Below are 15,058 nucleotides of genomic sequence, written 5' to 3' on the forward strand. Positions count from 1 at the left end.
GGATGAAGTCAGCCAAAGAGCTCTACCTGCCTTGTTCATGGCAGTCTCCAGCCCTTAGCATCACTTTCCCATCAGTTTATTCAACCACCAAATATTCCCTCCGTACCTAGTATGCACCAGGCCCTCTGCTGTACCAAGGGTTCAGTGGTGACCAAGACAGCACTCACTCCCAGGCCAGAGTGGGAGACAGACTCAACAGCAGTGATGATCCCGGGGAGTGAAGGCCATGATGAGAGAAGCACAGGATAGAATGATCAGGGTTGGGAATGGGGAGGCACAGGTGGAGCGGTCAGGGCTATAATGAAAAGCCCAGGGCCAGGAGCAGTGGCTTACGCCTGTAATTCCAACACTTTGGGAGGCCGAGACAGGCAGATCGCTTGAGCCTAGGAGTTGGAGGCTATCCTGGCCTACATGGTGAAACCCCATCTCTACTAAAAATAAAAAAAATGGCCAGGCGTGGTGTGGTGGTGGGTGCCTGTAATCCCAGCCACTCGGGAGGCTGAGCAGGAGAATCGATTGAACCTGAGAGGTGGAGGTTGCAGTGAGCCAAGATTGCACCACTGCACTCCAGCCTGGGCAACAGACCAAGACTCTGTCTCAACAAAAAAGAAAAGCCCAGAGGAAGCATCTGACCTGCCAGGACAATCAGGGAGGGCTTCCTGGAGAAAGAGACTTAACACAGGAACTAAAACCTAAATGATGAGTAGGGCTTTTGTGGAAAGGGGAGAGGTGCCTAAGCAAAGGGAACAGAATGTACAAAGGCCCAGAGGTGAAAGGGAAGCGAGTTTTGTTTTTTGTTTTTTTTCCACTTTCACGGAATAAGACATGCTCTATGGTGCTGGGAACAGCAGTGACCAGGACACTGCTGGCTCTGCCTCATGGAGCTCCCAGTGCATAAAGGACACAGATCCATCGCCCATGACAACCCAGGGTCCTCAGGGATGGGATGACAGAGCTCAAAAGGGGGTGCCTGACCCAGCCAGGAAAGTCAGTGAGGGCTTCCTGAAGGAGGTGCCAGCTGAACTAAGGCTGGAAGAATGAGATGCAGCTGATTAAGGGAAGGAGGGGGGCCGGGAGTGGTGGCTCACACCTGTAATCTCAGCACCTTGGGAGGCTAAGGTGGGTGGATCGCTTAAGTCCAGGAGTTGGAGACCAGCCTGGGCAACACAGTGAGACCCATCTCTATAAAAGTAAATAAATAAAAGAAAAAAAGGGAAGAAAAGGGCAGAGAGAACAACGTAGGCAAAGGCCTAAAGGGGGGAAGCCTAGGAGTTCCTAGAAATTTCCAGCAGCCGGTCAGGCCAGAAAGGGTGGAAACAGAAGGGCCTACAAACTAAAAAAGCAAAACTACCAAACACTAAGGACACATGCCTCTCATCCTTTTCTCCCAGCCATGACCTTAGAGTTGAAGGCCTCCATTCCTAAAGAGAGCCGGCTGTGGGACGCGTGGCTCCCAGAGGTACCGAGATAACTCAGATATCCTGCCTAGGGGCCAAAGGGCCCCGGATGCCTGGGCTGGAAACCACAGCAGCAATTCCTGTTTTTCCTCCGTATTTAATTCGGTATCACAGGAGCACCAATAAATAGTTTCTTCCCGCCCCTGCAATCTTCCTCCTGCCCCGGACAGGGCCTCAGGGGCCGGCGATCCCGTCGGTGGCAAGGCACCCGCAACTCAGAACGCAGCAGCTCAGGCCAGCTAAGCTGCGGCGCCTGCGGAATTCCCGGGAGAGTTCCAAAGCAATGCGACCAAGTTTTCCGGCAGTCGGCGGGGCCTAGGAACTCCCCCGCGCCCCGCGCCGGCGGAGCCTGGAAGGGACTTCCCCCAAGAGGGCGGGGCCACTCAGGGGGCGTGGTTTTCGTCAGCTGCTGTCACGATGACGTCCATCCAAATGCGCATGGCTTCGGGGTTCGGAGCCACCATGTAGAAAAGGCGTTCGTAGGTTTTGACGCAGAAGGTCAGGCGGGGGTTGGGGCTCTGGAATAAGCAGAAAGTGAAGGTAATTAAGACAAAAGACACCGGCCACAGTCTGGGTGCGAACCCAGCCTTGCTACTTATAGTCTGTGTGGCACTGAACAAGGTACTTAAGTATCTGAATGTTAGTTTCCCTGTCTTCCCAAATGATGCCACCTACCTCACTGGGTTATAAGGATTAAATGAATTAACACAGGAAAGTGCTTAAAATTAACATATGTAGAGCGCTATTGATAAATTAGGGGCAAGATAAATTTTTTTTCTTTTTTTGAGACGGAGTCTGGCTCTGTTGCCAGGCTGGAGTGCAGTGGCACAATCTTGGCTCACTGCAACCTCCACCTCTCGAGTTCAAGCGATTCTCCTGCCTCAGCTTCCCGAGTAGCTGGGACTACAGGCGTGCGCCACTGCGCCCGGCTAATTTTTGTATTTTTAGTACAGACGGGGGTTTCACAGTGTTGGTCAGGATGGTCTCGATCTCTTGACCTCGTGATCCGCCCGCTTCGGCCTCCCAAAGTGCTGGGCTTACAGGCGTGAGCCACCGTGCCAGGCCGAGAAATTTAAAAGTAGGACTTACAGTGCCTTCTGTCAGCCTAACTTCTCCTATATTAGAAATACAGGCATTCAAATTCCACCTCCCCAATATCTAGGTCCCCTTGTACCTGGGGAAAGTTAGTGTCTAGAATCCGTTATTTGAGTACCCACTTACCAATCCCAAATTGAGTAAATCCCTTATGTCCATAATCTGTTTTTAGCCCTCTCAATAACCCTGATGGAATGGGTTGATGCGTGCCCATTCTACACATGAGAAAACTAAGGCTGGCCGGGATGGGTGGCTCACACCTGTAATCCCAGCACTTTGGGAGGTTGAAGCAGATTGATTGCTTGAACTCAGGAGTTCAAGACCAGCCTGGGCAACATAGGGAGACCCCCATCTCTACAAAAAAAAAATACCAGAAAAATAAAATAAAACAAATTAGCTGGGTGTGGTGGCACACACATATAGTCCTAGCTACTCAGGAGGCTGAGGCAGGAGGATTGCTTGAGCCCGAGAGATAGAGGCTGCAGTGAGCTATGATTGTACCACTGCACTCCAGCCTGGGCGACGGAGCAAGAAAAAAAAAAGAAAAGAAAAGAAACAAAGAAAACTAAGGCTAAAGGCTAAAGAAAGGAAGTCACTTTCCTGATGTCACATAGCTGAGATTCCAACCTAATTGCTAAAAAGCCACAGTTTGGTTATTCTCCACAGAGCTTTCTAAATATTGTATCAGTTGCCAACATTTAAATTTTTGGCACTGTGCTTTATACAAGTTCCAATTCCTGAGTTCTCTGAGAAAAAATAAATACAAGACAACACCATGGGGCCCACTCCCACTTGGCAACTGTTAGCAGGAGCCAACTAACAACCATCTCCTTTATTTATTTTTCATTTAAAAAATTTAAAAAAACACAGAGATGGGATCTTGCTATGTCGACCATGCTGGTCTCAAACTCCTGGCCTCCTGCAGTCCTCCCATCTCGGTCTCCCAAAATGTTGGGGTTACAGGCATGAGCCACCACGCCTGGCAGATCATCTCCTTTAGATGCTCCCAGGCTGCCCCACCCTTGCTCTGACCTCTTCATTCATTTATTCCCAGTTTCACATCAGAGTTTGCCATATTTTGGCTCTAAAACTTTTGCTCCAAGAAAATTAACAGTGACAGGCCAGGTGCAGTGGCTCACGCCTGTAATCCCAGCACTTTGGGGGGCCAAGGTGGGCAGATCATGAGGTCAGGAGTTCGAGACCAGCCTGGCCAACATAGTGAAACACCATCTCAACTAAAAATACAAAAGTTAGCCAGGTGTGGTGGCGCGCCTGTAATCCCAACTACTTGGGAGGCTGAGGCAGGAGAACCGCTTGAACCCGGGAGGCAGAGGTTGCAGTGAGCCAAGATGGTGCCACTGCACTCTAGCCTGGGCGACAGAGCCAGACTCCATCTTAAAAAAAAAAAAAAGAGCCACGTGTGGTATGGTGGTTCACGCCTGTAATCCTAGAACTTTGAGAGGCTGAGGTGAGCAGATCATGAGGTCAGGAGTTTGAGACCAACCTGGCCAACACAGTGAAACCCCCTCTCTACTAAAAATACAAAAATTAGCCGGGCATGGTGGTGGGTGCCTGTAATCCCAGCTACTCAGGAGGCTGAGGCAGGAGAATTGCTTGAACCAGGGAGGCAGAGGTTGCAGTGAGCTGAGATGGCGCCACTTCACTCCGGCCTGAGCGACAGAATGAGACTCCATCTTAAAAAAAAAAAAAAAAAGAAAAAAGAAAAAAGAAAATTAACAGTGGCTGAAAGCCAGAGTCTGGGCTCTTAGTTTTCAGTCCATGCAGTCAGCTGACCTGTTTGTACTCCTATGAGTACCCTGACAGGAGAAGCTGCGGGTGGCTTTCCCCAGGATGAGCCAGGGATGAGATAAGGCCTGACTCCAACTGGGTCTCCAGCTGGGAGGGCAGGGTGACATTGAGGGGCTTCACCTTGAAGGCACAGCGTAAGTGATCGTAATAGACTTCCTCAATGGCCTGGAAGTAGATGACACCTTTGAGCTTGGTCTCTTCTTTGTCTGGTAGGGGAGGTAAGAGAAAAAGGGAGCCAGTGAGAAAGGTGTGTCTGTGTGTGTCGAGGTGAGGGTCATTGGCCCTAAGTCCTGAGACTGGATTTGGGGTAAGAAACATGGTGACAAGGGTCTGAAGGTCTCTAAAGGTTGGGAGGTGAGTGAATGTTAATGCTGGATGGGAGACTGGGTGCAGAAATTGGACACGACTGGGGAGTGGGGTCTGTGGAGCTGGAATCCTAGGCCCTGAATGTCTCGGCCTCTGAGAAGGGAAGGAACTCAGGGAGTGCTCAAGTACTTTCTAGGTATAATCTCTAACCCCCTCAAACTCTCCTGGAGGAGTAAGTACATTTATCTCCTTTTCACAGATGTGGAAACCAAGACTCAGAGAAGTTAAGTCACCCGGCACAAGTCACACAGCCAGAGCTGACAGAGCCAGGACTCACCAAGTAGAGTCAAATGGTCATAACAGGTTAGGGAAGAAGGATTTAAGGCAATACATGTGTCCAGGAAGGCTGGGTGCAGTGGCTCAAGACTGTAATCCCAGCACTTTGGGAGGCTGAGGCAGGCAGATCACAAGGTCAGGAGATTGAGACCATCCTGGCTAACACAGTGAAACCTCATCTCTACTAAAAATACAAAAAATTAGCCGGGTGTGGTGGCATGAGCCTGTAGTCCCGCCTATTCAGGAGGCTGAGGCAGGAGAATCGCTTGAGCTGGGGAGGTGGAGGTTGCAGTGGGCTGAGATCGCGCCACTGCACTCCAGCCTGGGCAACAGAGCAAGACTCTGTCTCCAAAACAAAAAACAAAAAAGAACAAAGTGTCCAAGGAGAGGTTTGGAATAATTGATTCTCCTAGAGAAGGACAAGGGCCCCAGACTCCTGGCTGTTGGGGGGTTGGGGGCAGCTGACAGTGCAGGTTCAGACTCATGGGTGTCTTAGGAACATGGGCCCTGGGAAGCTTGAATTGTACTAAACTGTTATCTATGTCCCTGAGGAGGACTGGGGGTTTGAATTCTGGGTGGCTTAAAGAGGGGCTGGGGATTTGGACTCCAGGGTCTGGAGGAAAGAGAGAGCTGGGAGCCTGGACTCCTGGGTTGTGGGGAAGGTAGGAGCTAGGGAACCAAACTTCTGGATCCTGGGGAACATGGAAAGTGGGGGCCAGGATTTCTGGTGCCTGTAGAGGAAAGGCCTCCAGAGTGGAATTCCAGCGTCCCGGGGCCCGTGGTGGCCAGGCTGGGCTTACCTGCATAGTAGGCCAAGCGGCGGGCTTGGCGGTCAAAGCAGAACCATCGCTTCCTCCAGGTCTTGATGCGGCCGCCCATCTTCACCAGGGGTCCGCGGCAGCAGCCCCCAGACACCTGCACATGTGGGCAGTTTTCTGGGTTGTGGCCCCATCCCTCCAGATGCTGCCGGAGATCCAAGATTCGCCGGCCTGGAGGGTGGGGTGGGGTGGGCGGGGCCTGGGGAGCAAAGAGAAGGGGCAGCTGGTGTAAGGGGCGGGGGATTCTACAGCCTGGAGCCCCTCGAGGGGAGCAAGTCATAGCAGCTTGCATGTAAGGCCCACTATAGCCTTTAGAGGGTAATATTAACTTGGACCATCTGACAAATGCAACGGCTACATGGATTGACTATGATGCTCTGCCCAAGACTTTATGGACATCAGCTCCTTGGCAGTTCATGGCAACTGTGAGCCCCATTTTACAAATGAGCAAAATGAGGTACAGAGAGATGACATAATGCACCCGAGGTCACACAGAGCTTCTAGGCAGCAGAACTGGGACACGAACCCAGGTATTTCTGACCCTAGAGCTCACCCTGAAACATCAGAGGCCTATCAAAAGAAATGAACATTGGGCTAGGCATGGTGGCTCATGCCTGTAATCTCAGAACTTTCGGAGGCTGAGGCAGGAGGATCCCTTAGGCCTAAGAATTCAAGGGCAGCCTGGGTAACACAGTGAGATCCTGTCTCTGAAAAAAAAAATTTTTTTTTGGAAGAAAGAAATGAAGATTGGAGCCTGTGTGGTGGCTTGAGCCTGTAATTCCAGCTACTCAGGAGGCTGAGGTGGGAGGATCCGTTGATCCCAGAAGTTTGAAACCAGCCTGGGCAACATAGAAGACCCCTTCTCTATTTAAAAAAAAAAAAAAAAAGAGAGAGAGAGAGACAAGAGTAGCTATGTGCAGTGGCTCATGCCTGTAATCCCAGCACTTTGGAAAGCTGAAGTGGGAGGATCACTTGAGGCTACGAGTTGGAGACAAGCCTGGGCAAATATAGTGAGACCCCATCTCTACTAAAAATCCAAAAAATTAGCTGGGCCTAGTGGCGCACACCTGTAGTTCCAGCTACTAAGGAGGCTGAGCCCAGGAGGATCGCTTGAGCCCAGGAGATCGAAATTGCATTGAGCTATGATTGCACCACTGCACTCCAGCCTGGGTGATTGAGTGAGACCCTGTCTCAAAAATAAAAAAGAAAGAGAGCTTGTTTACATTATTATTGTTGTTATTATTGTTGTGATGAAATTAATGAATATAATCCTCTGCTAAGTACTTTCTAGGTATAATCTCTGCCCCCTCAAACTCTCCTGGAGGGGTAAGCACATTTATCTCCATTTCACAGATGTGGAAACCAAGACTCAGAGAGGTTAAGTCACTCGGCACAAGTCACACAGCCAGAGCTGACAGAGCCAGGACTCACCAGGTAGAGTGGTCACCTCAGATGGTCATACAGGTTGGGGAGGAGAATTTAAGGCAATACAAGTGTCCACTATTTATGAGAGCCTGACCATGAGCTGGTCTGATCCAACCTATTCCTCCCAAATAATCCCTGCAAACAGTGGTATGATTCCGGAGGTCAAACTGAGGTTCAGGGCAGTACATCTCAGATTTCTTCATGCAAGCAGATCAGCTGGGGATTTTGTTAAAATGTTAAAATGCAGACTCTGATTCAGTCATTTCAGGGTGGGGTCTGGAGTAGGGGGAGAGGTTCTGCATGTCTGACAAGCTCCCAGGTGGGCCCTGATGCTGCTGTTCCACCAGCCACACTTTGAGTGTCAAGGAGTTAGAAAACTGAAGCAGGATGGGTGTGGTGGCTCACACGTGCAATCCCAGCACTTTGGGAGGCCAAGAGGGGAGGATCACTTAAACCCAGGAGTTTGAGACCAGCCTGGGGCAACATGGCAAAACCCTGTCTCTACAAAAAATACAAAAATTAGGCCGGGCATGGTGGTTCACGCCTACAATCCCAGCACTTTGGGAAGCCAAGGTGGGGGAATCACCTGAGGTTGGGAGTTCGAGACCAGCCTGACCAACATGGAGAAATCCTGTCTCTGCTAAAAATACAAAATTAGCCAGGCATGGTGGCGCATGCCTGTAATCCCAGCTACTCAGGAGGCTGAGGCAGGAGAATCGCTTGACTCGGGGGGTGGAGGTTGCGGTGAATCAAGATGGCACCATTGCACTCCAGCCTCGGCAACAAGAGCGAAACTCCATCTCAAAAAAAAAAAAAAAAAAATACAAAAATTAGCCAGGTGTGGTGGTGTGTGCCTAGGATCCCAGCTAATTGGGAGAATCGCTTGAGCCCAGGAGGTGGAGGTTGCAGTGAGCCGAGATCACACCACTGCACTCCAGCCTGGGTGACAAAGGGAGACCGTTTCTGGAAAAAAAAAAAAAGAAAGAAAAGAAAGAAAACTGAAGCAAGGCCAGAGCAAGAAGGGATGAGAAACAGAGAAGAGATTTACTGGTTGGAGACAGGAGAGTGAGGTGGGGAAATGAGAAGGATTAGGGAGGAGGACTGCAGGGAGGGAAAGGCCAGGTTTAAAGAGCACCCGCTGGGCCTGCAATCTCCCCAAATCCACACAGGAAGAGCAAGGATCACCACTGTGTGTGGAAGCTCCCGCTCTGTGTCAGGCACTATGCCAAGTGGTCACTGTGATTACCTCGTTTCTTCTCCAAAACAACCCATTAATGTCCCCGCTAGACAGATCAAGAAACTGAGGCTTTAAGAAGAGGTGACTCTCCAAGGTCACCAAACTAGGATGTAGGGGAGCTGGGCCCCAATCTAGGAAGAGACCAGGGATGGGCTTGGGATTCCACCACTGCCTGGCTGTGTCACCTCCACAGAACTCCTGCCCTTCTGGGAGCCTCAGTTCCCTGTGCTAAAACACCAGGGTTATCACAGCACCCTCCTCTGGGGCTGTTTCAAGGATGAGGTGGCTGCCCTCAGGGTCTCTCACTTAGAGGTTCCTCTTCTAGGTGTGAAGCCCAGGGACACACTTGCTCATGTGCGCAAAAAATAGCAGGGGTGTGCAGCAGGGGACAAAGCACACAGCAGGGGACTGTTTAATAAATGAGACACTACAAGGCAGGCAGAATACCAGAGCAGGAGCAATTCTGTTTGTTTGTTTGTTTTGAGACAGAGTCTTGCTCTGTCACCCAGGCTGGAGAGCAGTCCTGTGATCTTGGCTCATTGCAACCTCTGCTTCCCGGTTCAAGCAATTCTCCTGCCTCAGCCTCTCGGGTAGCCATGACTATAGGCACATGCCACCATGCCCGGCTAATTTTTGTATTTTTAGTAGAGACAGGGTTTCTCCATGTTGGTCAGGCTGGTCTCGAACTCCCGACCTCAGGTGATCTGCCTGCCTTAGCCTCCCAAAGTGCTGGGATTACAGCCGTGAGCCACTGCGCCCGGCCTGTGCTTCGTTTTTAATGAGCACAAGCTTATGCCTAACAACGCAGAAGATCCCACGCCGTTCCTGCCTTATTTTGCTCCCTGGCTCTTATCAGACTCTGACATGCTATTTATTTTACATATTGATGTTGCTTTGTGTCCATCTTCCCCCTTAAAACATCAGCTTCCCCCAAAGGTGGGGACTGTCATCTTGGTCACTGCTGTAACCCAGGGTCTAGCACACAGTAGGCACTCAATAAATATTGGCTGAAATGAATAAGGGAAGGATAGATGGTGGTAAAAACAAAAAGGTTGGGAAGGATGTGCTTATTGATGAGACAAATTCACAAAATATGGCTTGATTGGTGCATGTGGAAAAGTATAAACATAGATTTGAAGGCTTCTCGGCAGTAGAAGTGAGATCAGGAAGAAGTGACCACTTTCTTAATACTTTATCATTCTTTTTTTTTTTTTTTTTTTTGATGCGGGGTCTCACTCTGTCACTGAAGCTGGAGTGCAGTGGGGCGATCATAGCTCACTGCAGCCTCCACCTACCGGGCTCAAGCAATCCTCCCACCTCAGCCTCCTGAGTAGCTGGGACCAAAGGCATGCACCACCACACCTTCTAATTTTTTAAATTTCTGCAGAGATGAGGGTCTGACTATGTTGCCCAGGCTGGTCTCCAGCTCTGGGACTCAAGTGATCCTCTCACCTCAGCCTCTCAAAGTGCTGAGATTATAGGCGTGAGCTACAGTGCCTAGCTTTATCATTCTTTATAACAAAATGCATTGATTCTATGAATGTTATTAGTATCGGCAAAAATATAATTTATGTAAGGGGGTTGTCAGCTAAATCAAGAACGTGAAAAAGTCAACAGGATAAATTATTTGATTATTTCCACAAATAAATAGCATTTTTTTAATGGGGAGGCAGAACTGTTAGAGATTAAAAGATTTAAGAGACATTAAACCAAATGCATAGTGTGTGCTTTGCATATAGATTCAAATAAATCAACAGTGAAAAGATATTTTGGGTCAGGCATGATGGCTCAGGCCTATAATCTCAGCACTTTGGCTGGCCAGAAGGGAGGCTCGAGGCCAGGAATTCAATACCAGCCTGGCCAACACAGTGTCTCTACTGTTAAAAATGGAAAACAAAGCCAGGCACGGTAGCTCATGCCTATAATGCCAGCACTTTGGGAGGCCAAGGCAGGTGGATCACCTGAGGTCAGGAGTTTGAAACCAGCCTGGCCAACATGGTGAAACCCCGCCTCTACTATAAATACAAAATTAGCCAGGCATGGTGGTGGGCACCTGTAATCCTAGCTACTCCAGAGGCTGAAGCGGGAGAATCGCTTGAACCCTGGAGGCAGAGATTGCAGTGAGCCGAGATTGTGCCAGTGCACTCCAGCTTGGGCAACAAAGTGAGACTCCATCTTGAAAAAAAAAAAAAAAAAAAGGAAAAGAAAAATAATAAATAAATTTAAAAAAACATATTTTGGAGACAATGAGAGAAATGTGAATATGGACTATATATTACAATATAATGAAATTAATAATCTCATAAGATGTGACAATGGAATTTTTGTTATGTTAAAAAAAAAAAACCTATTGGCCAGGCACAGTGGCTCACACTTGTAATCCCAGCACTTTTTGAGGCCAAGGCAGGCAGATCACCTGAGGTCAGGAGGTCAAGACCAGCCCGGACAACATAGCAAAACCCCATCTCTACTAAAAAAAAAAAAAAAAAAAAAAAAAAAAAAAAAAATGAGAGTGGTGGTGGGCACCTGTACTCCCAGCTACTCGGGAGGCTGAGGTAGAAGAATCGCTTGAACCAGGGAGGCAGAGGTTCCAGTGAGCTGAGATCACATCACTGCACTCTAGCCTGGGCGACAAGAGTAAAACTCTGTCCCCCAAAAAACAAGCCTATCTATTGGAGATACATAGTGATATTTGAGTGAAAGGATACAATATTTTGCTTTAAAATATTTCAGTGCAGAATGGGATGTAGGTATGGGATTAGTAAAATAAAATTGGTGGCTGGGCACCAATGCCCTAGAATTATGCTTATAATTCTAGCACCTTGGGAGGCTGAGATGGAAGGATTGTTTGAGGCCAGGAGTTTGAGATCAGCCTGGACAACATAGCAAGACTCTATCGCTACAAAAATAAAATACATTAAAAATATAGGAGTGCAGCAGACTTATGAGAAAAAAATAAAAATATTAAAAATAAAAATAAAATATATATCTAGTATATACTCATACAAATTAAAATGTTAAATAAAATAAATAAATAAAAAGTTGGCAAGTACAAGATTCAATATTGAAAATGATTAAAGCTGCACAGTGGGCACCTGGGGGTCTATTAATCTACTCCTTCTCTCGTGCATATGCTTGAATATTTCTATCATAAAGAGGTTTTTTTTTTTTCTTTTGAGACAGAATCTTGGTCTGTCGCCAAGACTGGAGTGCAGTGGTGTGATCCTGGCTCACTGCAACCTGCACCTCCCAGGTTCAAGCAATTCTCTGCCTCAGCCTCCCGAGTAGCTGGGATTTCAGGTGCCTGCCACCATGCCCGGCTAATTTTTTGTATTTTCAGTAAAGATGGGGTTTCACCATTTTGGCCAGGCTGGTCTTGAACTCCTCACCTCGTGATCCACGCACCTCAGCCTCCCAAAGTGCTGGGATTACAGGCGTGAGCCACTGCGCCTGGCCTAAAGAGTTTTTTAAATAAATAAAAATAAAAACAGTTTTTTGGTTTTGATTTTTTTTTTTTTTGAGACGGATTTTCACTCTTGTTGCCAAGGCTGGAGTGTAGTGGTACAATCTCAGCTCACGGCAACCTCCACGTGCGGGTTCAAGTGATTCTCATGCCTCAGCCTCCCGAGTAGCTGGGATTACAGGCATGTGCCACCATGCCCGGCTAATTTTTGTATTTTTAGTAGAGATGGGGTTTCACCATGTTGGCCAGGCTGGTCGCAAACTCAGGTGATCCACCCGCCTTGGCCTCCCAAAGTGCTGGGATTACAGGCATGAGCCACTGCACCCAGCCAAAAATAAAATTTTAAATGATTTTTAAAAGTTCCAGCATGGACTGGGCATGGTGGTTCACGCTATAGTCCCAGTACTCTGGGAGGCTGAGGCAGGAGGATTGCTTGAGGCCAGGAGTAAGTCCCAGCATGGACTTGTACTCCTTCTGTACTGACTGCTGACATTGTCACCAATGTACAGAAGAGGAAAATGAGGCAGCGTACAGCAAGTTACCCGAGGACCTGCCACACATGGAGATGACCATCGTCAGGTCATGGGAACAGGAACTGGTCCTCTGCAGTTCCCTTTCCCTTGCCAAGCCCAGGACACTTTTCTGTTCAATTGGAGGAGAGGAAAGGGTCAGATGTAAGAAAGGGCACAGGTCAGGGGGAGAAACAGAGCAGGGAGAGGTGGGCGTGAGGGCGGGGGTGGGACTGACCGTGATGGCAGGAACAGCAGGGCCTGAGGAACCTTCCATGCCCCTTCTTGTTCCTTCCTGTGGATTCAGGTTGAAGCACTCAATGAGGATGCCAGCCCGTAAGATGGTAGGGTGGCTGGAGAATGTCCTAGGTTCCCTGTTCTGAGGGTACAGGGACTGGGGGCCTGGACTCCCAGGTATGAGGGAGGAGGGGCTGGGGGCCTGGACTCCTGGGTCTGAGAGAGTAGGTGGCTGGGGTCCTGGACTCCTGGGTCTGAGGGAGGAAGAGCTGGGGTCCTGGACTCCTGGGTCTGAGGGAGGAAGGAGCTGGGGTCCTGGACTCCTGGGTCTGATGGAGGAGGAGCTGGGGTCCTGGACTCCTGGATCTGAGGGAGGAGGGCTTGGGGGTCTCCCGGGTCTGAGGGAGGGGCTGGGGCACTCTTCTGTTCCTAAGAGGATGGCCTGGGCTCTCACCCGGGCCTTGAGCAGCCGCTCCCTCTCCGCCATGGCCTGCTGCAGGAGCTGCTCCATGTGGGCAATGTCTGGGTGGATGGCCCCACAGCTAGGAGGAGGGAACACAGACGGGGTGGGTTACAGTGGCTGGGCCTCTTCTCCCATCTCCCCACCTTCTCTCTGATGTCTCACCTATTCCCACAGCCACAGTTCAGCAGCTGGTAGAGGGGGTATCTGCCGGAGTCCCCCACTGCTGGCGGGAGAGCTGAGGCCTCCATGGATTCTAGGGTAGAGAGGACCAGGTTATAGGGCTGGATACACCCTGGCCTGAGCCCGTCCACTTCTCCCCTGCAGGCATAGGTGCGGGTTTCCTCCATCCTCTGCTGCAGGATGGGTGCTGATGCAGGAAGGAAGTGGGGAACAGGGGGATCCTCACCAGTACAATGGAAGGACAGAGGTCGGGGGGATCCTCTCTGGCTCGCCCTCTCTCCCCTTTTCCGGGGCAGGCTCCCAGTCCTCTGGAGGCCAATGGAGCCCTGAAAACACAAAAGGCTCATGAGCATAGGAAAAAGGCTTGATCTCCACCCTAAGCCAGAGTGCTGCCCAGTGAAACCACCACCCAGTCAGCACAAATCAAAATGCTACCGTCCATGTGCTGAGTGAAAGGACCTCACAGGGGTATGATCCCATTTATAAGAAATATCAAGCTGAGCACAGTGGCTCATGCCTGTAATCCCAGCACTTTGGGAGTCCAAGGCAGGTGGATCACCTGAGGCTGGGAGCTCGACACCAGCCTGGCCAATATGGTGAAACCCCGTCTCTACTAAAAATACAGAAATTAGCCGGGCATGGTGGCACACGCCTGTAGTCCCGGCTACTCGGGAGGCTGAGGCAGAAGAATCACTTGAACTCAGGAGGTGGAGATTGCAGTGAGCTGAGATCGTGCCACTGTACTCCAGCCTGGGTGACAGAGTGAGACTCTGTCTCAAAAAAAAAAGAAAAGAAAAAGAGAAATGTCCAGAACAGGCAAATTAACATAGAAATGGGAAGTAGAATTGTGGTTGCCCAGACTGGGGTAGATGGGGGAACCGAGAGGCTAAGGGATGCAGGGTTTCTTTTGGGGGGTAATGAAAATATTCTAAAATTGATTGTGGTAATGTTTGCACAACTTTGAATATACTAAAAGACACAGAACTGTACAATTTAAATGAATGAATTGTATGGGGACGTGAATTATGCCTCAATAAAACTCTTTCCAAAAATCCCACTGTGGGCCGGGTGTGGTGGCTCACACCTATAATCCCAACACTTTGGGAGGCCGAGGCGGGTGGATAACTTGAGGTCAGGCGTTCGAGACCAGCCAGGCCAACATGGTGAAACCTCATCTCTACTAAAAATACAAAAATTAGCCACATGTGGTGTCACGTGCCTGTAATAAAAGCTACTCAGGAGGCTGAGGCAGGAGAATTGCTTGAACCTGGGAGTTAGAGGTTCCAGTGAGCCAAGATCTCACCACTGAAATCCAGGCTGGACGACAGAGCGAGACTCTGTCTCAAAAAAAAAAAAAAAAAAAAAATCCCACTGCGGCCAGGCGCAGTGGCTCACACCTATAATGCCAGCACTTTGAGAGGCCGAGGCAGGCAAATTGCTTGAGCCCAGGAGTTGGAGACGAGCCTGGGCAACATGGTGAAACTCTGTCTCTACAAAAAATAGAAAAATTAGCTGGGCATAGTGGCACGTGCCTGCAGTCCCAGCTACTGTGGAGGCTGACGTGGAAGAATCGCTTGAACCCCGGAGGTCAAGGTTGCAGTAAGCTGAGATTGTGCCACTGCACTCCAGTCTGGGCGACAGAGTGACAGCTTGTCTCAAAAAAAATAAATAAGTAAAACAAAAAACAAAAAACCCACCGTGCTGGTGCCTATGTAGGAAACCC

At 49.5% G+C, this 15,058-nt stretch overlaps 1 protein-coding gene across 3 annotated transcripts in view; it reads right to left on the minus strand.

The window, feature by feature from the left end:
* Positions 1-1,538: 1,538 nt before the first annotated feature.
* Positions 1,539-15,058, minus strand: part of PHLDB3 (pleckstrin homology like domain family B member 3) — a 30,541-nt gene continuing 17,021 nt past the window's right edge. For all 3 annotated transcript variants that reach the window (XM_054463444.2, XM_054463445.2, XM_054463442.2), the window contains exons 10-16: positions 13,562-13,661; positions 13,318-13,408; positions 13,147-13,234; positions 12,694-12,750; positions 5,804-6,020; positions 4,482-4,567; positions 1,539-1,975 (exon numbers count right to left, since the gene is read on the minus strand). In XM_054463444.2, coding sequence (XP_054319419.2) covers positions 1,841-1,975; positions 4,482-4,567; positions 5,804-6,020; positions 12,694-12,750; positions 13,147-13,234; positions 13,318-13,408; positions 13,562-13,661 — 774 coding nt within the window. In that variant the 3' untranslated portion in view covers positions 1,539-1,840. The remainder of the gene's footprint in view (positions 1,976-4,481; positions 4,568-5,803; positions 6,021-12,693; positions 12,751-13,146; positions 13,235-13,317; positions 13,409-13,561; positions 13,662-15,058) is intronic.

The sequence above is a fragment of the Pongo pygmaeus genome, chromosome 20, assembly GCF_028885625.2.
Source record: "Pongo pygmaeus isolate AG05252 chromosome 20, NHGRI_mPonPyg2-v2.0_pri, whole genome shotgun sequence".
Taxonomy (NCBI): Eukaryota; Metazoa; Chordata; class Mammalia; order Primates; family Hominidae; genus Pongo; species Pongo pygmaeus.